The 26,634-nt window shown below is 38.8% G+C and overlaps 1 protein-coding gene across 2 annotated transcripts in view; it reads left to right on the top strand.

Moving 5' to 3' along the window:
- Nucleotides 1-26,634, top strand: part of CNTN5 (contactin 5) — a gene marked incomplete at both ends in the record, with an annotated part of 389,481 nt that overhangs the window by 98,657 nt on the left and 264,190 nt on the right. Inside the window, 2 exons of one of the 2 annotated variants that reach the window (XM_082008943.1) lie at nt 10,642-10,860; nt 26,375-26,498. In XM_082008943.1, the coding sequence (XP_081865069.1) occupies nt 10,642-10,860; nt 26,375-26,498 (343 nt within the window). The remainder of the gene's footprint in view (nt 1-10,641; nt 10,861-26,374; nt 26,499-26,634) is intronic. The other variant, XM_082008944.1, reaches the window with a different exon arrangement.

Genomic DNA, 26,634 nt, shown 5'->3' with positions numbered 1-26,634 from the left:
CAGATACATATATTCTAATAACTTTTTTGTTTTCAGTATTTTGTCAGTAAATCTGCATTTTAATAATAAAGATCATAGGCTGAATTGTGCTTCTGTTTATAGCATATAAACCACAGGAGTGGTGGGTCAGGCTTGGACCCAGCTCCCTCATCCTCCCCCCAGCCTGGCAGGACTCCTTATGAGTGGCCTGAATCCCATACCCCCAGCCTCAAGCCTCTCGTGCCACGTCCCTTTTCAGTCCCTGTTCCTGTCCTGGCCCTGTGTCCCTTAAAATAGCCCTGTGTGTTCTGACCCCCAGCAACCAAACCTCTCTGTAACAGGTCCTTCCTGAGGTCTCCAGAGGGTGTGGGGCATTCCTTGCTGGGAAGGGAGGCTGCTGTCAGGGCCCTGAGGGATCTGCTAGGTTTGAGTGACCCTGCTTGCCCTCCCCACTGCTTCCTCCCACCCTGTCCATGGCCCAGGGCCCCATTTCAGCCGGGTCCCTGCCCCAGTGACTCCATAGGATGCCAATATGGAGTCAGAGCTGCTTCTCTTGGGATGCGATCCATGGCTGCAGGGGGTCCTGTTTTACTGACAGGTAAAAGTGCAAGCAAAGAGACATAGTCCTGACGAGCAAGGTTGCTGTGGAAAACTGACCAAAGAAGTCTGATGAGCACATGAGAAAATACAAAGCAATAACAGCTCTCACACCAGCTATCCAGCTGGCCTGGATGCACTATCGTCACCAAAAAAGCGAGTTTTCAGGTGTAGTTTGGGGGGAGTACAATAAGATAGCAATAAAGATGTTTACGGGAAGCTAATTCCTTGTTTGAAGGACATAGGGTAAAGCACAAATGTGGCTTTTGAAACCAACATCTGGTAGTTTTAAGGCAGTACCAGGGCTTGTGTTTGAGCAGCAGTAGACAAACTGGTATTTTCAAGTTAGTTCAGAATGTGTTTCAAAACCTTTCTGAAAAGTGAGCAACATCCTAGATTATGTTTTTCTGGCCAAGTAGCTATTAAGTAGCTCTTAAAAACCTCATTGTTTTACAACTGTAAACACATGTCCATTGCCAAGAAAATCAGCACGTAGTTTCCTTTACACACTGATTATTAAGATTTTGACTGCTTCAGTTTTCACGGTGGTATTAATAATTTAATTGTTTTATATTAACAATGTCAATTACAAATTTCTCCTTTGCTGTAGATTGATCTATTATTGTCCAGCTAACACTGATATGCACATTGCTGTAGGAAGGAAGGCTATAAATAAGGATTTCTATCCACCTAATTACTTTAATTGATTTGTGCTGAAATAGTTGACCTTTGGTACTTGGTTCTCCCTTCACATTCAGAATTGACAGTTCACTCTGACGATCATCAGCCATGGGGAAAATAAAATTTCAATTAAAAGCATGCAGTGTAGGCTAATCTATGGATCTCACATTAGTAACGCTGCACACTTTCCTATTGGAGAATACATGTCACGTCTGAGCTGAAAAATACTGTGTGAAAAGTACCTGAAATAAAACAATGAAGTATATCTAAAAATTGACAAACAAAAACCAGTTAGGAGTCTTCAGGTACTTCTTCATATATGACTACAAATTAGACTTTGTAAGTAGCACTACTCCTTCAGGCCAACGATCACAAGATGTGTAGAAGCAACTAATTTCTATATTCTCTTTCTTGAGTGGCATGAGAATAATGATGACCTCAGCTATCTACACTGCCTGCTCTAACTGGTTTTTTTTCAGAAAAATCTGGCCTAAAACTCCTTTTTACTAGACAAACAGGCAGAAAAATTCTACACATTGGTAAAGTATCAGACACATCTGGTCTTAGTGCACAAAACAGAAGTAATAAATATTGAGCTAGATGGAATATGTTAAATTATAAAGTCTTTATATTATTTGGAATTAATTCTCCTTCAATAAGTTCATGAGAAGAGTTTTCAAACAAGTGTTTTAGATTTTTTAAATCTGAAAAGCACTTTTCATTACATGACGCCAGTGCATTTGAAAAAGGTGCAAGGCACTTACTGAACATAATCGTTGTATTTGAAGCCTATGCTATGGCAGAAACTTACCCTAACTAATTGTAATCCATATATTATATTAGTATGTTTTGAAAGAGTGTTTTGATTGAAAAAACGTGACAATAATCTCAAAGCACTTTTCTCAGTTTAAGATTACTTTATTTGGATGAATGTTTTTCCATAACTGGAATATATTATTACTTTTATTATTTTTGTTACTGCAGTTGTAAGCATTCTGTAGCTGAAACTGTTTTATTTTAAAGTATATTTTACTTGATCTGGTGGATGTTATATGTTGGATGCAAAGTGAGAATAATTGGGTGTATATTGAGTCACCCGTTTACTGCATTATAAGTATGAAGTGGAAGTAAGATGGAAAATAGATTGGTTTTTTCAGTAGGAAGGGAAACAATGACTAACTCTACAAAAGCATCTTTATATTATGCAAAGTAATTCCTCATAAAAATTCATTACATTTAAATTAGCTTTATAGTATTCCAAAGATGATGATTCATTTGCTAATAGCCACTGGAAATATTCTTTATTTTCTTTCAGTCAATGCTTTAAGTCTTCAAAGCACTTTCCCTTCATTACTTTAAAGGAGAACAAAATATATCCCTAATTGTTTTTATATTATTCCATATCTGTCCATAGCATTCTATGTTCTCAAATTTGCTGCCTTGTATTAACAGATTTCTAAGAGAAAAGCATATTCTATCAAGTGAGAGGCTATTTCAGATTTTTAAATTAAATTATTATATATCTTCCTTGAACAACGGACTCCTGAAAAGAATTCAGAACAATTTTTTGGATTGAAAGTTTACTGATTTTGTCCAAAGTCCTAGCAAAAATTAGTTTTTTCCCCAAGGAAAGACTATCTTGAGATTGAGTTTTCTCCCTTTCCCATACTATCAAATCTGTGGTGAAAAAAGTTGATGAAAACCACCTGCATATTTCCTTGAGAATTTACAGCTTCTAAATTATCCCCCACTGCTGCTTTGGAAAGCAATTTAAATCTCTTGATCTCCATTTGTCTGCAGAACTGGACATATTGAGCAAAAAAGACACAAATGAAGTTTGATTATGATGAGATGACTAAGACAACGGAGATCTGAAGAAGTTGAAATGTTGACATCACAGCTACTCACTTTCCTTTCCTTTCAAAGTCTGTGGCCAAAAGTAGCCATTTACTAAGCACGTCCATCATATCACATGCCATGTTTCTTTTCCTTTTCACTACGTGTGGAGTGAACCCAGCCTCACTAGCTCACATGTGGACAGACATCCAGATACCAGATGTTTAAAATGAAGTTCCCAGTGAAGGTTTCAGTCTTTGGTTTGGTTTTGATGACTGTCTGCATATGCTATTGCATTGCTGTTGTTCTGAGTAATTATTAGGATATAATAGCACCTTTAGAATAAAATCTCTGACACATAAGCTAAACCACACACAGTGGCAAGTGTGTGGAGGAGGATCAGATGCACTAACCAGTTCTCAAGAAAATCTGCTGGCTTCCATTTTTTTCTTTATTTCTGTTTCGGGTTTTTTTGGTTTTGTTTTTGTTACAGTTAATCTCATTTCATCAGGAGAACATATTTTATTGACATTTTGCTGTGGTTTAATAGTAATCCTGATTCTCGTGAGGAGGTGCCCTGGATGAACACCTTATGAACAGTTTCCTACTATTCTGGCATCTCTCTCTTAATATTGCCAAGTTATATGTCTATCAAGCAGTCTAAAAGGAAACTGATGTGCATGCACAAAACAAAACAAAAAATATATTTGTTTTAGAAATTGAGGAGCAACAGTGATGCAATCCAGTTTACAGAATGAAGGCACGTATTTTCATAAGCTTAGAAGAGTGAATGCTTCCACTGAAACAATCTAATTAAAAGTTACAATGAAAAAAACGGGTTAGCATTCTTAGTGACATTTGATTAAACATGTTAGCTAGCAAAAATATACAAATGAAGGTCACATTTGCAAGTATTATAAGATAGACTACATTTTAATTAGATAGTTGAGAAATGTCAATGAGTTAGTAACTGACCAGGAGTCACTTTTAAAAAAAAGGAATGAAGGAAAATGAAACATCACCCCAAGAGTCAGAATCCTTTACTCCCCATATATTTCAAACACTCAAAGAGAGTTTTCAAAGAAATGTTGGGTATGGATTCAGTGAATTTGCCTTGCCATCTTTCCCTGTTTGAAGAAAGAACGTATTTTGGTCAAATTATGTACTACCATTGTTGGAGCTATGTTGACATATGCTGTGCCTTTTGAAACAAATCTGTTCGATAAAATATAACAGGATAGTATTTGTGGTTTATATTTCTACCCATAAACTGTATCTAAGGAATGTGTATAAGCATGTGCCATCCTGTGGGAAAAGATCACCTTTCTCTCAGCTTAGTTCTGCCACAGCACACATGAAATTAAGTTGAATTTAATCTGACATAGATATTACAAATTATTGGAGTAAACTTCTTTCAAATGATCTTGAAATTCATGGTTTTGCTTTTTGTAAAAGAAGAAAAACTGCAATCGGTAGAAGGTAGTTTCTCTGTTAAGTGTGGCACTGTTTTTCCTTGTTGTGCTGAATCTGACCAAAGAAAGGCTGAACAGCAGCATGTGCTGGAAATACTAAAAGATGCATGAATAATTTAATGAGTTGACACAGATTCATTAAAAAGTTACCAAAACTAATTGAAATCATAGTTTGCTGTTGGAAATCACATTCAAGAAAATGTGCACAATATAGTCTATCTTAAAACTGTCATACTGTTGTTAAGATGACTATAAATCTGGTAGTTCTAGTGCAAAGAACTATGAAGGATAATCCAAGCTGCTGATTTTATTGTGCCTGGTTTCTAGTTGCTTAATGACTTTGCCATTTGGGCCTATATATTCCTTATCTGTGTCTGCTTGCAGCTGAAAAACCTTTGGATGTTTACTTTAGTTATTTCTAAGAATGAGGTTAGGGAAAATATAGTTTCATTGTGAAGCTCAAGTGCAGCAGAGTTTTGAGAGCTACCTATAGGTCTTTGAGGGAGTTTCTTAAGGATTTTAAGGGTAGACCGGTAAAGCTAACACAGTAGAGAGTAACATCTACTCTCCAGCAGTTTAACTGTATACTTAAATAATGGAAAATAAATTTATTCTCCCAAGTCTCAGAAGCCTAATCCAAACCAAATTAAAGGAATAATTTTCTTCTAAATAGTACTGCAATAAAAATATATTCTAATTAAGCCACTGGAACTAGGCAGTTCAGAAGCCTAAATCTCTGGAGGCAAATGTTCAGATTAGGAAGTGGGTTTTGTTTTCAGGTAGGTATGATTTCTGCTCTAGTTGTCAGCAATGATCACAGGCTACAGGCTTTCAGTAAACAAAACAATAAATATTTGCTTATGTATAATGTATTAACCATTTCCAGTTATGTCTTATAAGCGAAGCTTTACTCAGACACAGCGTCCCTCTGAGCATGACAGAGCAGCCAGAGTCAGGGTGAAATTTCACACTGATCACTAATCCTAGCCAAACAAAACAATTATACCATGAAAGGTCAGAAACCAGCTTGCGTAATACTGCCATTACTGCAGAACCTTTTCACCATGTAGAGTGACTTTTGTATCCTTCCCTTCTCTTTCTTCCCATGGTGCTTTCAATTCATGCCATCTGAGTTCATGTTGATTCTCCTGTTCTTTCAAGCCCTGAATTTACCACTGCAGAACAAGAGTTCCCCATTCAACTAGATAACAAAGAATTTTGAAATATTTTTTACTTTTTAAGTGGGAAAAGAATTACAGTCTTCTTGACTTGATGAGGCAGCACAGAACAAGTTGATTTCACCAAGCTGACTACACATACCATTTCAACAAAAAGAAGTTGTCAAAACTATTTCAGGGTTGTTGAATCCTTTTTACTGGAGTAGCTTATTGTGCTATATGCAAAGAAACAGGAGAGTTATAGCCTAAAAATGAGAAAAATGACATCAGCAAAAACTTCACTTTGATTCAGACTTCTGCAGAAAGGGAGGCTGCACGCCATTGGAGATTTCAGTGTGACTTCTATTTACTTTTGTCTGGCAACACGATATGTTGGCAAAACTTAGGTAGCCCAGAGCGAGTCTCGCTATTGCATTTCTCCTTTTTCCAGTCCTACTTACTCCTTAGCCCTCCACGTTTCTCTGGCTCCTGCACTTTGCCAAACTTCCTTTCCCTCCAGATGCATTCCTCTGCCTTGGAAGGTGTTCCAGGCACTCACCCTAATGACGTAATGTCTGATCCCAAACTAATTAGGTCAGGAGTACTTGTTAGCTCAAGCTTACTACGAACTGTAGTATGCCTCATCTCATAAGTTGGCATGTCCTTCCAATTAAAAAGAGTAAAAGAAAAAGTATTTCATAGTACAATTTTGAAAGGATTAATGGTTATTTTGCTCTCCTGTGTGTGGGTAATCTGCAATTTGGCCCGGTGGTAAAAGAATTAAGTGTAATAAAGGATACAATTTTTGATGTGTTTGTTTATAACGTTACAGATACATACTACTTTTTGTTTCTCGTGTGTGCCTGGGCAGCAGGGAGGAAGGCTGCTTATTTGTCTTAACTTGTTTGCTGGGTGATAGATCTAGCAGAACGCAGTAGAAGGGTGTTCCTCTCCTGTGAGCAAGATCATCCGAGAGACTTTTATGGAAGCAGATGGGGATGGCAGAGAATGAGAGACACAGTAAGGAGGAGATCTAAATGGCAGACTTGCTTGAGGAGGAGGAGTCTGGCTGCATTTTATTCTCAGTGTGTCATTGAACTGAGAAAATTAATATTGAAATCAAAAGGAAGAATTATAAAATAGTGTATGTAGAAACATGCAGAGTTGTGTGCTTGCTCCACCCACCTTCCAAGCTGACAGTACAGGCTAACAGGAACATTAAACCTGTATTAAATGGTCTATCTAAGATCAGGATTATTAGTGTTAACATTTAATTTCTGATTGCTAATCTCCATTTCTTTGCAAAAGAAGTGGTATACAGCTCAGACTTTCTAACTTGCACAGGAAGCCATTCTGTCTACCCATCAAAGAAGACTTCCATGATTTTCCCAATGAAATGACAAGAATAATTATTTGAATCTTCTCAAACTGGAATAGCTGATATACTCAGGAACATCATTGAACTACGTTCTGTTCAACAAATGGACTACATAGTTTAAAACGTTTTCAAAAATTAGAGTTTTACTACTGATATATGTATGACACATAGTACATTTAACAGTCTAATAATACCATATTTCAGTCACACAAAGTATGTATCATTTACTGAAAAAGTACTGACATAAAGTTTTCCCAAATCCATGTCCTTTGCCATAGGGCAAATAACATAGAGCTAAAATACCATGCTTAAAATAGAAAAGTGCCTTATCTGCAGAAAATCCTCAAGGAACAGTACATTCATTATAGATGTGATTGCAATCATGTTTCCTCTGGAAATCTTATTAAGGTTTATTATGCTGTGTTGTAAAGTTTGGATGAAAGGCAGGTCTGCATTTTTTTTTTATTATAAAGTAAAATTCCTACCAGTGTGTGTTTCTTCTATGTCTGTGTTCACACTGGAGGAATGTCTTCCCAACTGCGATCACCACTGTTTCCACTTTTTTTTTTTAAACTGTAGAAATGGATGCCGTAGAACAGAATATATATCTCTGTTAGAAGTACGTAATAGTTTACTTATGTATAAAAATATACACAGGAATAGTTCTGTGACATGATACTTTTTCATTTAGCATTTTCTTTTTGCCTCCTTGTCCATCTCATGTAGATCTCATACAGATAATTTGTTCACCTTGGGTTAGAAGCAAAAGGATATGTACTTAAAAGACAGAGAGATGTGGTGTCTTTTCAAACCAAGAGTTCTTTGCATGGTGCCTTGCATCCTTGTTACCAGCTACAATCTGGCCATATCCCAGCTCCATGTGAGAAAAACAGGACTGTGTCCCAATCTTCTCATTTCCAGATTTCCTGCAGCATTTGCAGGGAGGGTATCAGCACCCTGGCATATCAGAAGATCTGAGCTGTGAGGATCTGAGGAGCTCCACAGTGTCCAATGCCCACTTACAGTACAGCTAATTAGCTGTCCTGTCACCAGAACGGCTATGTTCACCACTGTGCATTTCCATCCTCTGATGTAGACTGTATTACAGAGAGTTTTGTCCCTTTCCTTTATGTACATATTCCCCAGGGAACATCTTCCTTCTGTGCTCATGAGGAAGATATCCATCCTGCAGTAAGCATTTAATGCGATAAGTTTAGACATTTCTACTGCAGCTCATTTATCTGAAATGATTTATGATTTTGTAAGGCCAAAAATATTTTTGCTCAGAAGATACATTAACATTTGGTTTGACCAAAATAAGTAAAAGGTACAGAAATTTCTTCAAGAAACCTCAGTGACCTTGAGATTCTGGCTTCAGGGAAATCAAAATGAAAAGAAGTTATTCTAATGGGGATAGATTTTAATATGAAATTTGAAAGATTTCCTTTTTCAATATTCCCCTGAAATTTGAAAGACTTTATTTTCCTCCTGTGGAAAAAAATTACTGTGAAAGAACTAAAATATATCAATATTGCAAAATGTTGAAGTAATGCACTGAAATATAAAGATATTTTTTGTAAAATCACATTTGTATTCAAATGATAATATTTCAGGAGGTATGAATATGATACACAAATCAGCATGATGCACATTATAAAGTAGATGGTTTGTGCGAGCAGGATGAAAAACAACTTAAAACAGAATTCTGCTTATTTCTGACTTTCCCATCTGACTGCCAAGACTTCTATTTAAATCTAGATTTTAAATGAGATACTGCATCGTTAAATAACCTGTATATTTAGAGCTTGCATAAATGAAAATGGTAATTTTAAAATACTGGTCAACTGCTTTTGCCAAATTCCAGCTTCTGCTAAAAAGTGTTTTTTTAACATATGATCAAAGACAAAACTGTACTGAAATGTCATTTTCCTAAACCTGAAAGACCCTAAGCATTTACTGTCATAGTCTTCATAAAGTAAAATGCATATTTCTCTAATTTTGAACCATTTGAAGTATAAACCAGTCCAAACTATATTTATGCTTAGAATATTTTCCCAAAAGCTCTCCAGCAAGGCCATGACTTAATACTTTATTTCAGTTGAGTGTGTTGCTACTGAAAGCTTTTTAAGACTCATAGTTTTTCATTCTTCATGTTACGCCAGTGTGAAAAATGTCCAATTTATAAATATTTATCATCAGTGGAGATGACAGAACAATGACTTTTTTTTTTGACAGCCACTTCTTTGTTCCTCTAAAAAGCAGTTCCTTCATAGGCACTTATACAATCTGACTCCCTTTGCTCATTCATATTTTGGGACACCCCCTGCAGTGCTGCATCCAGCTCTGGAGCCCTCAGCACAGGAAAGGCGTGGACCTGTTGGAGCGGGTCCAGAGGAGGCCACAAAAATGTTCAGAGGGATGGAACACCTCTCCTGTGAGGACAGGCTGAGAGAGTTGGGGTTATTCAGTCTGGATGAAGAGAAGTCTCCGGGGAGACCTTATTGCAGCCTGCCAGTCCTTAAAGGGGGCCTGTAGGAAAGATGGGGACAGACTTTTTAGCAGGGCCTGTTGCAACAGGACAGAGGTAATGGTTTTAAACTAAAAGAAGGTAGATTTAGGCTAGATCTAAGGAAGAAATTTTTGCCAGTGAGGGTGGTGAACCACTGGCACAGGTTGCCTGGACAGGTGGTAGATGCCCCATCCATGGAACCATTCCAGGTCAGGTTGGATGGGGCTCTGAGCAACCTGATCTAGTTGAAGATGTCCCTGCTCACTGCAGGGGGGTTGGACTAGCTGGCCTTGAAACGTCCCTTCCAACTCAAACTATTCTATGATTATATATCAATGTATTTTTAAGTGTTCTCCTCACTTCCTTTGCAGCTCCTGAGTGATATTTTTAATCTGTTATAATAATACAGTTTACTTACTTCTCTTATATTTAGCATTATACAGGGACCAAAAACTTCGGCACTATTTTTTATTTGTAAACACTGAAATTTTAAGTACGGGCAGAAAAGGAAAAAAAGGTTGTAGAGAGAGAAAAGGAGGTGACTTTGGCATGTGCATATTTTTGGGAGAGATATTTGTGTATATATGGGCTCTTGGGCCCAGCCCACTTGATTTGCTGAGTAGTGTTGAAATGAGGAGCATATTTAGCTTCAACCAGTGTTTCTGCACTGCATATACAAAGTAATGTAAAGCTGTGAAGGAAAGAAGGTGGCTTGGCAGACACTTTTCTACCATGACTTAGGGTCATAGAAATAGAATTAAAAATATTGAAAACTTATACTACCATAAGTAAGAAATTTGTTCACCACATGAGTTTCATATTATTTTGAAACCGCAGACGAATCTTCTGTCTTAAAGCTCTATGCTGCTACACAGTTCTGTCTAGAAGCTGAGTCCCTCATGGAGTCCAGAGTGTCTCTGACATTCTTTTTACAGATAAATCTTTTCTACTTTTCTACTGCATAACTAAATATTGTTTTGAAAATGATAGGTTTTATATTTATTCATTGTTCTCTTCTTGGGTTTTTTTCAGACTATTCAGAAGCTGTTCCTGGTCTCCCCACTTCATATGCTGCTATCCTAAGAATCAAATCTGGTAGTTCATCTTTAGCCTCATTTAATTCAAAGAATAGGCCACGATTAAGCAGTCCTTCATTAGGAAGTGTATCTTCACCTGGCTGGAGAGGAGCTGCACAACATTATCACTCCCCAACAAACCTCTACCACTTTTCAGAGGCCTTCAAACCTGATGGTAAGTCCAGTTTCCCTCTCTGAATCTTTGAAAGATTTCTCAAACGTTATACATTTTTATGAGCTTACTTCAGTATTTCTCAGAAAAAAAATTGAATTTTATTAAACATCATAAAGTAGAAATGGACGTCTTTCTCTTTAGATTCTTCAGACTAGCCTTAAAGTTACCAGTTAAAATATTCTTTCTTAAAGATTCCTATGCAGAATAGTTTTATACAGTTTTTGCTACATGAAAATAACAAGCCAGTGGTTTGAATTTCCACTACACCACAATTTCATATGTCCAACTGACATCTGTATATTTGAAAAACAAAGCAGTAAAATATCAGTCCCACTTTTATAGATATTTTTCCTCTTTGGAACTTTTCTAATTTGATTATGAATGATAGTCATGTAAATTAAACATGAATAGTAAATCTTGTAAAACCACTTTTTCTCTAAATTACCTACTCTGTGTAGTCAACTCTGTCATGCATGCACAGATGCATGCATGGATAAACATACAGGTGTGATATGGTGTCATTTACCTTTAAATGCAATAATTCATAGTAACAATTCGCATTTTCTCATATTTGGTTACATTTAAAGAAGCCACATTTCTGATACTATTTCTTTAGTGATAATACTTTCTGAATTACATTCAAAGAAGGATAGAAAGAAAAACTGAAAGAAAGAAAAGGAGGAAGGAAGGAGCGAGATGGAGGAAGAGTTTAGAGGATATAACATAATAATTTAAGTAAGTAACAGAGGAAAAATCACAGTTCAGCAACATTCATACAGAATAATTACTGTGATTACAGGATTACTGCTCCTCTTAGCAAAGCCTTTCCCCCCACCCTGGAAAATACCTTGTGTGTATTGAAAGGTAATGGTGTATGCATGTGTTTTTGTGAACAGAATTTTCTTATATAAAAGCATAAATATATTCCCTGAATTAAGGTTGATCTGAACCACAAACAATTTGAATCATGCAAGCAGGTAAATTCTGTTTGATAGCATTTCTGGAACTGGGGCAGATTTCTATATTTGTCCTTCCTCTGCACTATTCTTTGTAAGCTGTGACTAGACTAAACTCAGTTATTGCCCGTGCACCAGACACTGCTAACTACTCCCAGGCAACCTGATACCAGCTGGTAAAAATCAAAGTTCAGGATTAGAACCAGCATGTATTATCCTGGTCTTCAGCAGCATGAATGTCTAGAGACTGAAGGAGAAGAAATTGGTAGTCACAAGGCAAAAGAATACAGACTTTATGAATAATATAGTACAAGCTGGTACTATGAACCACCTTCTCCCTGATTGACCTTTATTTTTCCATTGTGTTTTCTTGGGAGAAAAAAGCTGGCAAAAAGGCAGCTTACTGTATTTAAATTTTATGTAAAGTTTGACTGTTATGCTTAAATCCTTACTTTGAGAAGGCTGAGAAAATTTTATTCCTGTCTCATTCTCCCCATGTGGGATAGGGACTCTTGGGGTAAGCATTCCACCACCTAAATCCTTGGAGTTTCCAGGAGGTATGCTGAGATCATACCTGATATAGGTCAACAATCATGAGTCTTCACAAAACATAGGGACCACATTCCACCTCTGCTGTTGAACTGCTTCTATTTGGATAAGGAAATCAAGAACCACTGACTGGAGACAAAATTTTAAAAAGGCCGTAACTCACAAGCCCCAATGAACAGAGCACTTAACTCAGAAGAAAGGGATTCTTTCTTCCAAGAACTGCATAAATCAGTCTTAGGAGAGTAACTCCACCACTTACAGGTCTTTGTACATCCAGCTGTGTAGACGGTTGCAGAAACAAGTATATCTGAGGGACCTGAGTAATACCTTAAAAGCCCTTGATTATCTGAAGAACCTGTATGGCACAAGCACAAATACAAAACAGAACTTAGAAAAGACCAAAATACTTCTGGTGTGGCAGGATTCAGAGCTCCATGACAGGAGATCAGGTAGGATATTCTGCATCATCCAAGAGGGCAAGAACACATCTGCTATGGCAGCTGAATGCAAATTTTTTCTAAATCTCTCTCAGTTCTGTTAATAACTTTATGTTTGAGATAATATCTTTGATGTTTAGAAACCAGAAATAAGTTCACTATTTCAACCATCTGGCGTTACACTTGCTTAAATGAGTAAGTTTGTTTATTTTAATTTGACCTCAAGGCTTTCTTCCAATTTTTAAAGCTCTTGAAGGAAAGATATATAAGTTATTTTCCTGCAACAGTTATGTGATAAGTGATCGTGTTTATTAGCCAGGGCCTCCTAAATGAGGAAACACTCCAGCACCCTGTGCTCATGTGTATTCATGAGCGACCACTGCTACAAGTGAGAGGACATTAGTAACAGGGAGGGAACATACCTTATGTTATTTCGATTAAGAACTTGCAGAATTCAAACATCTAATATATGGCGTATACTCAGTAACCAAGTTTGTCATAAGAAAAAAACAAAAAACTTTTATTTGCTGCCTAAGTATACAGGTTCTCAAGTGAATTCTTAATTGATTTCCCATCAGACATGCTCAGAGACCTGACACGGATCCTAATAAAGAACCTCTTATACTGACTTTATGCCATTTAATTTGCATTCTCAATTCAGCATGTGTTTCCAGATATCTCAAATTAAAAGATCTATGCTGTAGCTTACTGCTGAATTTAAAGTATATGGAATTACTTAACATAAACATGCAGATAAGGCAATACAGTCCTCTTCAAGTTATGTATCAATGTGTAAAGTCATGAGTAAAGAATGTGCATCGAAAGTGTGAATTATTCATTAAATACTCCTGAAGAATCATAAAACTGCACTCTTATACTTTCTTACTGTTCCAAAAACTTTTGGAAATGCCACAGTAAAGATAATTGAACTTAGCCTTGAATAAAGACTCTTTTTATCCTTCCATTTTTGGTTTGATAACTTTTAGAAGAAAGTAAAGAACAGGGTCCAGTTCACAAATGAAAGTGTTGAATCAATGAAACTCAAGATGTGCAAGTTTAGAACAGATATGTTTGTTTCAGGCCACAGAACAGAGAAAGCATTTTGAAGCAAGAGGAAAAACTTGTCCTATCTTGCCTAATAAGCAAATAAACACATCTCCTTCAGAAAAGATAAATCTGAAAATATGAGAAAATAATTTTATCTCCTTTGCAGTGTAAACTCAGTCATGCAAGTACTGTACACAGTTCCAGCATGCAGCAAACTAGAATCAATGTAGGTACCTCGGGGCATGTGTATCTGCCTGAATTTACCTGTCCAAAGGAAAGTCTCCTCAAAGTCTCTTGACCTTTAAGTTAACTGAAATATAGTTTTAAGATTAAATGTATTGTATAAATGTGTGTGTATGAATATGTAACTTCGTTAAAGTTAAAAGATGTTACACACATTTGATTATTGGAACATATTTTACTGTGATGAATTAGTGGGTTTTTTCTCTTTCATTATATTTTGACAGATTATAGGGATATTAAAATCGATAGTCATTCTTTATTTCTTAGGTGTTAAGTAAAAGGTTATATTATAGAACCTACTTGTAAAAACAATATTACCACTGAAGTTAATACTTTTTTTCAGTGTTTAAGCTGAAAAAAAAGGAGGGATTCTAGCTTTTATTTGAAGAAAGCAATGTTTTCTTTGAAAGCAGGGTCATTATTTATACATCTAAAATGTTTTCTGAATATACTGAACAGGTTAACCTGTTGGTTTCTATGGTTACAAATGTTAGTCAGAAGATCCTTTAGAGTCATCACCTCAAGTGCATACAGCAAGCACAAACTGAAAACAAACCAGGAAAGAAAGTAATTCAAAAACAAGTTTCATAACGAGTAACACTAAAACCTGATCCACCTTTACCAAAAAGTGTCTTTCACTTTGTAAGACCAATTTGAAATGAAACACCTTTGTTTTATTTTAGTAAATTCTCATGATATGCACATTTTGGCAACATATATAGCCTTAACAGCAACTCCTGCAAATTTCTTAACGTATCCTGAACATATTAATACCCAGGACTGAAAGATCATTGAGGTACAGTTTGGTCCATGATATGTCAAGTAGGTACTTTGCTGGGTAGGGTCTGTATACAGAGTCCAAAGTGTATTTTAGGATCAAAGATCTGTAGTGACCCCTCCTTTTAGACTGCTTTAGGAGTTCTATCATTTGACAGTATCCTGTAGCTTTTCTTTAGAAAATTTTTCCACCTCTACATGGATTCAACAAGCCTTTGAAAAATGAGCGGAAAAAAAAAGTAGAGAGATAAGAAAAGATTTTTTTTCCCAGCCCTGTAAAAACTTGTGGGTTTTAAATTTTGCTGAGTTACTGTGCTTTCAAAGCAGAATTGCCATCACACTTTTTCCAACAACCATTTGGACAAATTTTGTCAATGTGTCAGACTAACAGCTGAAAACAAACAGTTTGTCTGAGGATGTCTCTAGTCCACCTTCAGATGGATTAGGAAAGCCATCCACCAGTATCACCTGCAGTAAAAAAGTGCTCCTAAAGGGACATGAGCAGATGAAATAGAGAAAACCTGAAGGAATACCTCCTTCCCCCATATTCACATAGTGCCTGGGCATATCCATTCAAATACCTTGTCTGCTGGGTGAAAAATACCAGAGTGAAAAGAGCTGTTTCCTCCCATCAGTACCTCAGGTAGAAAAGATGGCACCAAAAAGGCTATTGATGCCAGTCATATAGATTGAATGGTATTGTAACATTCCAGAGAGTGGTCAGACTACACTTAAAGACATTTGATGCAAATGACCAGTGCAATGTAAAATTTGCTACACCTCCTCCTGGAGAAAATTTTCTTTAAAAAGTATTAATAAAATTATTAGTATAATAATAGTGACTGCATCAGTGGAGAAGGGAAGAGCTACCAATGTCATTTATCTGGACTTCTGCAAGGCCTTTGACATGGTCCTCCGCAACATCCTTCTCCAAATTGGAGAGATACGGATTTGATGGGTAGACTGTTCGGTGGATGAAGAATTGGACAGTCACACCCACTTGGTTGATGGCTCAATGTCCAGACAGAGATCAGTGATGAGTGGTGTACCTCAGGGGACCAGTACTCTTTCATATCTTCATCAATGCCCATAGACAGTGGGATCATGTGCACCCTCAACAAGTTTGCAGACGACACACATGAGCATCGGGATGCCATCCAGAGGGACCTGGACAAGCTCAAGGAATGAGCCCGTGTGACCCTCATGAGGTTCAACAAGGCCAAGTGCAGTGTCTTGCACCTGGGGCGGGGCAACCCCTGATATCAGTACAGGCTGGGGGGATAAAGGGATGGAGAGCAGCCCTGCCAAGAAGGACTTGGGAGTACTGGTGGATGAAAAGCTGGACATGAGCCAACAACGTGCACTCGCAGCCCAGAAGGCCATATGTATCCTGCACTGCTTCCAAGAAAATATAGCCAGCAGGTGGAGGGAGGTGATTCTGCCCCTCTGCTCTGGTGAGCCCCCCCCTGCAGTGCTGCGTCCAGCTCTGGAGGCCTCAGCACAGGAAAGACATGGACCTGATGGAGCAGGTCCAGAGGAGGGCCACAAAAATGCTCAGAGGAATGGAACACCTCTTCTTTGAGGACAGGCTGAGAGTTGAGGCTGTTCAGCCTGGACAACCGAAGGCCCTGGGGAGACCTTAGTGCAGCTTTTCAGTACTTAAAAGGGGCTTATATAAAAAATGTGAACAAAATTTTTGGCAGGGTCTGTTGCAATAGGACAAGGGATAACGGTTTTAAAGTAGAAGAGGGTAGGTTTAGACTAGATTAAAGGAAGCAATTTTTGACAATGAGGGTAGTGAAACACTGACACAGGTTGCCCAGAAAGGTGGTAGATACCCCATTCCTGGAAACATTCCAGGTCAGGTTGGACGAGGCTCTGAGCAACCTGATCTAGTTGAAGATGTCCCTGTTCATTGCAGGGGGGTAGGACTAGATGACCTTGAAAGGTCCCTTCCAACCCAAACTATTCGATGATTCTATGATTTAAAAGAACATTATTTCTTTTATTCTTTAAAAGTACAACATGCAGAATTATCAGACACTGAAAATAATATTACCAATGCAGCTTCAATGCATGTTTTTGACCACAGTCATATTTCCTTCCTGCCCACCTCTGTGTTGTCAGGATTCCAGGAATTAATTTTTTTTGCAGTATATTTTTTGACCAGGGATTATATCAAGGATGGTGGCAAGAAAACTGAGTGTTGAGGAATGACACTACTTCAGTTACTACAGAATTGAAAGTACAGGAAACTTTAATCTCATCTGTCATTTGTTCTGATGGTATTTGCATTTCTCAACAAGAAGAAATAAAGAACTTCTGATTTTTCTTTATCAGTAATTGAAAGAAAGAATGCGAGTGTCTCTGTATGTAAGAGAGAGAAACCACATTTTGGCTACTGTCTGAGGTGTAGGACACACAGATTTCAGTTTCCATTTCCGTGAGGATTTGAATGCATTTTACTAAGAAGTCATACACTCTGGTATTTTGTAAATGCAAATGTGCTGAAAGAAGAACCCTGGAATTAAAAGAATATTCAAGTACAGCTCTCAAGAATACTCAAGAATTTAAAAAGAAGGATTTTAATCATATTTGGAATGTTTTCCATATCCTTGCTTTTCTGGGCAATACCAGTGTAAATAGTAAATCCTAATGAGAGTACTTAGTGCTTTTAATAGGCTAGATTGAAAATGACAACTTAAATTTGTAAAGGGACCACAAACTAACTGTTGCATTGCTTCGTTGCAATGCATACCTGTAATCCCAAGACATATGTGCCTCTCCATAATTTCATTTCACTGGTTTCATTGCACTTAGATACAGAAAACCACTTGTTTTAATAAAAACCTGTGTGAGGAACAGAAATATTTCTCTTGAGAAATTAAAAAAGTAAATTGAAATGTGCATATGCTTAATATGTATGTTAAATATTCATCTCTTTTTATGCTCTTGCTTAAGTTAGAAAGAAAAACCTCACACAGGATTGTCCTGTGTGGGACATAAATTGGTACCCTGAAGGAATCAGAAAACATACACGTATATAAAATGTGTATATATATAGCACAAATAAAAAGATATATAAACTGCATATAAAAAGGAAATAAGGATAGAATCACAGAATCACAGAAAAATTAACACTGGAAAAAACCTTTAAGATCATCAAGTCCAACCACCACCCAACAACACAAGCATGCCCACTAAACCATGTCCTGAAGTGCCATGTCTACATGTTTTTTGAACACCTCCAGTGATGGTGACTCCACCATCTCCCTCAACAGCCTCTTCCAATATTTGACCACTCTCTCAGTAAAGACATTTTTCCTGATATCTAGTCTAAACCTCCCCTGGCGCAACTTGAGGCCATTTTCTCTTGTCCTATCACTAGTTACCTGGGAGAAGAGACCAACACCCACGTCGCCACAACCCCCTTTCAGGTAGTTGTAGAGAGCGAGAAGGTCTCCCCTCAGCCTCCTCCTCTCCAGACTAAACAACCCTAGTTCTCTCAGCCGCTCCTCATCAGACTTGTGCTCCAGACCCCTCACCAGTTTCGTTGCCCTTCTCTGGACACGCTCCAGCACCTCAATGTCCTTCTTGGAGTGAGGGGCTCAAAACTGAACACAGTATTAGAGGTGCGGCATCACCAGGGCTGAGTACAGGGGCACAATCACTTCCCTAGGTAAAGACAATAAGGCCCCAGATGTTTCCCCAAAAAGACCGTAAAACCAGAAGAATCAGTCAGTGGTTCATGAATGAGAAAATTTTATTTCAAGGAGAGTTTCAGAGAGAGAGAGGGAGAGTGGTGCAGAGCTGCCCTTATCCACGGCTGTGGGGAGACTTCAGCTGCCTGTGGGACCATGGCGCAGTGCAGCCTGAGGCAGTGTGTGCTTCCTTGTCCTTGGGCCAAAGGCTTTGTCGTGAGCTGCAGAAATCTCTGGCTGAGTGGCCGCGGAGGGAGGGGATGGGAGTGCGCCATGATCTGGTCCTGTCCCTGTCTGGGCCAGAGTCTGCAAAAGGCAGAATAACAAACAAAGAGGCAGCCACCCCAGCTCCCCATGGGCATCCTCTGCCCAGGGCTTTGCTGGACTCTTGGTGCCTTAACTGAGTGCCGGTGTCCTTGTAGAAGGTACCAAATGTCTGGCTGTGTGGCCGAGGACAAGAGTGCACCATGGCCTGGTCCTGTCCCTGTCTGGGCCAGAGTCTGCAAAAGGCAGGATAACAAACAAAGAGGCAGCCACCCCAGCTCCCCATGGGAATCCTCTGCCCAGGGCTTTGCTGGACTCTTGGTGCCTTAACTGAGCGCCGGTGTCCTTGTAGAAGGTACCAAATGTCTGGCTGTGTGGCCGAGGACAAGAGTGCACCATGGCCTGGTCCTGTCCCTGTCTGGGCCAGAGTCTGCAAAAGGCAGGATAACAAACAAAGAGGCAGCCACCCCAGCTCCCCATGGGCATCCTCTGCCCAGGGCTTTGCTGGACTCTTGGTGCCTTAACTGAGCGCCGGTGTCCTTGTAGAAGGTACCAAATGTCTGGCTGTGTGGCTGAGGACAAGAGTGCACCATGGCCTGGTCCTGTCCTGTGTGAGCTCTGGCTCTGGAAGACAACAGAGAAGCAGCCACCATCTGTCGTGCCACGGGCAACCCCTGTCTCTCTGTTCGGGCCCAGCAGCCCTGCCCTTCCCACCTTCCTCCCTTTCCCTCTCGCCTCAGCCCTCGCTCACCCGCCTGCTCGTCTCCAGTCTGGGCCGGCTCTAGCCCTTTCTACACTCGTCCTGGGCAGCCGCGTCACCAACCCCCTGTGACATGGCCGCTACCAACATTCTGCCTGCTGTGACACGGCCACCACATCATTGGGTGTTCCAGAGCTGATGGCAGACCCAGCCGTCTGCTGCCTGGGGAAAAAAATGCTGTCATTCATCAGTCTTGTTTAAACATAGTGGGATGGACAAACCCCGTAACACAGGCCCATGGGAAAAACAGCCAACATGGAGAGTCTGCTGTCACCCCTGTCTGTGTGCGGACAACATCTTGACACAGGGCTGTGGTCACCTCACTATCCTGTCCCACCTGAGCATCCCTGGACCTCCTCCTCCTTGCTGTCAAGGAGGAGGCAGAGGTAGATGGAACTCAGCATGAGGGTGCAGACAAACAAATATGTGTAAAGACCAGGGAGCAATTCAGGTGTTTAACATACCTCGTGCCACTTGGGCTGTCTTACAGCCTAATATCATATGGATATACATGAAACTGGCAAAGAGGACACAGGACCTGGGAAAAAGCTAAATGCTTATTTTAATCATGGTTGTAATGCCTAGAAGTCCACTGTCTCCATGCATGGACAGTTAGTTGACACCTGGCTGCACACATCAGGGTTCAGGAGTCTGGAAACAGTCTCCGCAGTCACTTCAGGTGCTGCGAGGAGCCTTGCCTGACCTGTCACCCCTACACCAGGAGAGGGCATGGCTGGTGTGAATGCAGCACCATGCTGCTCTGCTCTGCCTGGGGGTCTCAGACACCCCATGACCTCCCAAATGGCATCGGGTATTTATCTGTGAGGAACTGAACACACTGTACAGGTTAATGCACGTGCTTGAAGTTGGGTCTCCAGTGCACTTCAGACCCGCTGGGATGTCTGGCCTGATCCCAGGACGCTGCTTCAGAGACCTCACGTAGATCCTATGTCATACACGGCAGCTCTATGTCTGGGAGGACTTGGGATGGAGGAGGGGAGTTGAGCCTGGGAAAAGGCAGTGAGGTAGGGGGAAGGTGTTGCTTTAATTTTTGTCTTTGTTTCTCACTACCCAAGTCTATTCTAATTGGAAATAAGTTTTCTGAAGCTGAGCAAGTTTTGTCCGTGACAGTAACTTGTAAGGGATCTCCCTGTCTTTATCTTGACTCAGGAGCTTTTTCATCCTGTGTTGACCCCTGGGGGAGTGAGTGAGCGGCTGGCAGGCGCCTGGCAGCCAGCCGAGGTTAACCTGCCCCGGTATGTAATGTACTGCAGTAACACTGCTTGGAGTACGTACTGTAGATACGGGGGGATTGGTCATTTTAGCTTATGAAGTCTTCTGTTTTATGGTTCTCAAATGGTTAGCATTTCTAATCCTGTAAACACTTGAACACATACATAAGCCTGTTTGCTTACATAGAATACTTCATATGTGTAAAGTTGGTCAAGTGGATTTTACAATCAGGCATTTTTTTTCTCTTTCAATCATCCATGTCTACTGTCATCTAAAAATCTAACTCTCACCTTGGATATTGTGAGACTAGTCTAAGGTATCAAAGACCATACTGCTACAACTGTTCATGATCAAACCGTGGTGAGACCCAGAGGAAGACTGTCATCAGAAAGAGCAGACTGATAGAGTTGATTACACCTGGGACTAATAACCAGGGTCTATTAATCCTGATGTCGGCTTTCGGGAGCATAATTGAGCAGTCCTCAAGTGTAGTTTGCAAAAGGACACATGAACAATCTCTGTAAATATTAGTCAATGTCCAGTTATGTTGTACGCTGAAGAAATTGTATCTAGGTTTTTGATGGTGACTAAATACATGTCTAATAAGTGATGCAATATTCCTAAAAGAGAAATTAAGAAATTCCCAGTTGTAAACAGGTTAATTCATGTGGTCACCCACTTTCAGATTGGAAATCATCAAGCAGAATACCATCAAGCTTTCCTAAGCATTAGTTGCTGTTATTAACATACATACAGCTTGGAATTCCTAAATCAAGTAATGAACCAAGATTGGTAATGACACCAAAGTTATTGAAAAGTGAACTTTCAACCCTAATCTACTTTTAAGCTCTTGAACTTCATTGCCACTTACTTAAAACCTCCAGTCCCTAAAAGCAGTGGTAGATGAGGATCACCTATTCCTGAGAAGGCTGGTTAAGTCCCATACTGATCATTAGACAAGTTTCTCCAAGCACTTCGGTTTTTATCCTGCACATTATTCTCTCAGGGGGCATGTCTGCCTCAGAAACAATACGAGCAGTATAAAGGATGAAGAAGACGTTGTTTTACTCAAGAATCAATATTTAACAGTTTTGACAAATCACACAGAGTCACACAGAATCATTAGGGTTAGAAAAGACCTTTAAGATCATCAAGTCCAACCACCAACCCAACACCACCATGCCCACTAAACCATGTCCTGAAGTGCCATGTCTACATGTTTTTTGAACACCTCCAGTGATGGTGACTCCACCAACTCCCTGGGCAGCCTGTGCCAATGTTTGACCACTCTCTCAGTAAAGACATTTTTCATGATATCTAGTCCAAACCTCCCCTTGCACAACTTAAGGCCATTTCCTCCCATTCTATTTCCAGATACTTGGGAGAAGAGACCAACACCCACCTCGCCACAACCCCCTTTCAGGTAGTTGTAGAGAGTGATAAGGTCTCCCCTCAGCCTCCTCTTCTCCAGACTGAACAACCCAAGTTCCCTCAGCCGCTCCTCATCAGACTTTTTCTCCAGACCCCTCACCAGCTTCGTTGCCCTTCTTTAGACATGTTCCAGCAACTCAATGTCCTTGTAGTGAGGAGCCAACAATTGAAAATTGTGAAGCGGTATGGTGATTACAGAATATCCAGGAGGAATTTGAAGCCATTTATCTGAATGCTGAATATCAACAATTCATTTACCATGGAACTGAATGTTTTAAATTTTAAATCAAGATAATGGTTCTTTAAGTGTCTTCTTTAATATGAAAATGTTGAGAACTACTAATAAGTAATTGGTACTTAAAATAACAGTTGATAAGTTGGTAAAAGCTAAAGTTTTATTAAACATTTTTCTGAATGTCCATACTTTTATCCTGCCATGTTAGAAATCTCCGTATTGAGTGTCATGCACATACATATTTGTTTTTTTAATTTGCTTTAGGAAAATTAATTAATTATATAAATTTAGTGTGACTATTCACATTGTTCAGTTTCAGAGATTTCACGCTGTGGAGTCACCATGTGGTCCAATTCAGTCCTCAGTCCTGGCTCTATGACTGACCAGTCTTGCAGATGTGCAGCCTCACTCTATGACTCTCTGCATGCCTCGCAACCTGGCTTTACCCCATTGTATGTATTAGGGGAAGGCAAATAAGGTCTGCGTCCCTAAGTCTCATCCCACATGAAACAGCAACATTAGCAGAGTATGCACTGGCTTCTGAGAAATGTTCTCAAGTCCAACAGTTTCCATGTAGCTTTAAACTCCCTACATAGAAAAGAGAATGCGGTAAGCCTCCAAGTGGAGTTCTAGGTCAATATTAGAAGAGTCCAGGTCTTTCCCATTATCCTTAATGGGATGTTAAGTACTAGCTAAACTATATGCCCATTATTGATACATCTACTGAAGCTTTCACAAGGCTTCCTTTTGTTTGAGCTTTTATTGGCATTATTATAAGAATATTAAAAGTTTTCTTTTTAATTATTAAGCAGCCTGTGTTCTAACTTGAAAAAATAGTTTTAAAATACTTTTTAAAATATTGAAATCTTTGCATCTGCAGTGTGTTTCTTTCCTTGCTTTTGAAATAAAGTGAGGAGGCATAGAACACTGGGAATAATTTCCCCAGGGAAGTTGCACACTCGCCCCAACATTGCACACTTTTAAGATTCAGCTGGACAGGATGCTGGGCATCTTGTCTAGACCATGTTTTTGCCAAGAAAGGTTGGACTAGATCATTCCTGAGATCCCTGCCCACCTGGTATTCTATGATTCTATGAACACTTAAGATTTTCAGTTTCAATGGAGTTTAAATGAAGATAGAGTATCACTGGGTGATCTGTTATGATTTCTTGCATATCTCACATCACACCCCATTACATTTTATTTAATCACCCCTTTATTAAGCCTAATAATTTATAAACATATAGCCTTGTCTTTTCAGCAAGAGCTTTGGTCTCTTCAGAATAGACCTTTACCTTCAATTATTCTGTTACAGTCCAGATGATCTAACTAAGAATTAATTTAGTCAATTTAGCTACAAACTGGTGAACATTCTCATTCATTATTATGTTGCTTCTGAGTCTCCAAATAATCTCTGCCAGTACTCCACACTCCATCTGAAATGTGGCTAAGCAGCTAACTACATCTTTTCCTCTTTTAGAAACATGACTTGCATGCACTGAACTTTCTCTGTTACCTTTATCTTCACTGCAGGCAGAAATAAACCTGTTCTTTTAATTCCATGTAGCACAAGTATCCATTTGGCCACTGCCGTTAAGAATGCCAGCCTCCACCTAAAATGTTCTGGCTATTTTTAAAAAAGTGCAACACAGAATTTCAGTATTACTATTGTAAATAGTACAGATAGAAAGAACATTTGTACTGCTAGTGACACCAGCAGCTACCTAGTACTGCATCTTCTTCTTTTCTTTCCAGCAGTCCTAGACTGAGACACTATATTTTATCTGCAGAGTCACTCCTAGGGAGAAGAAAAAATCATTAATCTTCATGAATATACTCCCTATCCATACATCTACTAATCTGCATAGAATAACACCTAAATCTAAACCCATGATTTAAGTTTACATTTATTAATTAATTCTTGGTTTTGCTAGAATCTAGCTTGATGAGGGCTCTCATTATTTATGCCTACATTCATCAGTATTTTCTCTTGCGCAATGTGAGAAACAGGTAATGAAATTCTAAGAAACCATACATACAGTGTTTTTCTACCCACATTTTCCTTTCTTAAAATAAGTTTTGCTAGCTGATTCTGTTGCCCCTGTGGCAGCTTCAGCTGTAGTGTTCAAAACTTAGTACTGGAGTTATTTTAACTTCAATAATACAAGCACGTATCAGAAATCACTTATTGTTGTTGGGTTTTTTTTAAATAATGCAGATATCTGTCACAGAAAATATATTTCTGCCAATACATCCAACTGAAGTAATGTACGTAAACATGGAAGTAATGTAAATACGTAGAACAACAATCCACACTCCTTTACACAGTCCTACAAAAAAGGCTGATAAACTTGAAAATGATGCAAAAGAGAAACTACTAATTGCTGCTGCTCTTACTTGTTGTCTTTACAAACTGACAGGCCAATTATTTGAATCTATTTCAGTAGAAGCATGCATACCTGAAAATAAAGATATCTTCAAAATCTGCATTTGAATAGCAGTGTAAAAAGACAAAAAAGACAAAAAGTGTGCAATACATGTACAGTCACTAAAAAGCCAGGTTGAATGGCATAATGGGTTTTCATGTGGGCTTTTCACTCTATGATAATAATAGAATCGAGAAACCCAAAATGTCACAGAATTTAAGGACATGGAAATTTACATTTCAGAACTCGCATACTATGACCTATGTCTCCCATGTTTCTCATCCTTTTTCAGACTCCAAGACTTTCTTCTCTGTACCAAGACTCATAGTCTCATGCACCTTTTCCTGACCACCCAAACTTACTGAAACTATTAGCAGTATGAAGAAGGACAGAGTTCTCAAAACTGTGAACCCATAACATGTTGTTGAATTTGTGTGGACTGGTATAACAATGCAGTAAATATTTTTTATAAGTCAATGACCGAAAGCCAAAGTCTTCAGGTGAACCTTTCTTACTTCAGGCTGGTATTGACAGGACAAATATATAAGGAGGCTATGGACTGCTTAATGTGTCATGCTGTCTTCAGTACCAGTTGGATGACTTTTATGACATGAACATATGAAACCATAAAAGGAAGAGGAAACCCTGCTCCCATATGTTTCATTGAAAGTAGTAGGACAACGTATCTCCCGCCACCCAAATCGTTAGGCTAGTGCTCTAAATTTAAAGAGCATTATAGGACTAAATAATTCAGAAGTTTGGAGCAAGTTTAAGTTGATTAAAATTCCACAGCCTTCTAGTGCACAGTGAGCATTTTAGTTATTCAGACCTATGTGATCAGGAATGCTATTCTTGCAACCTTTAACTTTTCTGAAGTTAACACTTCCCTCTTCACAATATGAATGAATTAGAGTCATAGATGTATTCTATGGGTCTACCCAGCTTTTCTGGTTCAGAAATGTAAATTCATATGAAGATTTAGATACATGCCAAAATTAGAGAAGACAGTGGAGGAAAATGAAATGTCAGATTTTGCTATATATTATTTAGTAGCAGCCACCAGTTGCTGCCATTAATTTTACAAGTGATTTTTCTTAGCTCCTTGACATAAAGAGGAAAACTATGTCTTATTTCTTTGTGAGACAACCTGCTGCAAACAGCAGGAAAATTTTTGTTTACTTTGTTCTTTATAAGAAGGGTTAAAGCCATCTTAAGGCATGATGGATACTTAAATCATACTATCTATTTTATTGTTAACTTAGTAATATTTCTTCCTTACCTTTTTTCTTTTACTTTTAACTATTGCTTTTTAATATAGCATCTGAAGTAATGTGGTATGAACCTCTGGAAAACAAATATAATTTTGCATACTTTAATCTCACTTTATAAAAGCTATAATACACTTATATTTCATTTCTTCAGACTTCCTACACTATAGCACTTCTATTTCCACAGAAAATGTTGATTATGGACCGGTGTTTGTACAAGAGCCAGATGATGTGATTTTTCCAACTGATTCTGAGGAGAAGAAAGTATCTCTGAATTGTCAAGCTCGTGGAAATCCCACTCCCACATACAGGTACCTGTTTCAGAAATATTTTTTTTTAATTTTCAGAATATTAGCCACTGCAATCACACTCTGAGAGTCAGTGTGATTTGGAGGACAACATAACAGAAACAGCTCTGTGACACAAATGGCTTTCCTGATTGAATGC

This window comes from Phaethon aethereus (assembly GCF_964289735.1).
Source record: "Phaethon aethereus genome assembly, chromosome: 1".
NCBI lineage: Eukaryota > Metazoa > Chordata > Aves > Phaethontiformes > Phaethontidae > Phaethon > Phaethon aethereus.
Note: the sequence above shows the minus strand (reverse complement) of the source record. Positions and strands in the feature narration are given on the sequence as shown.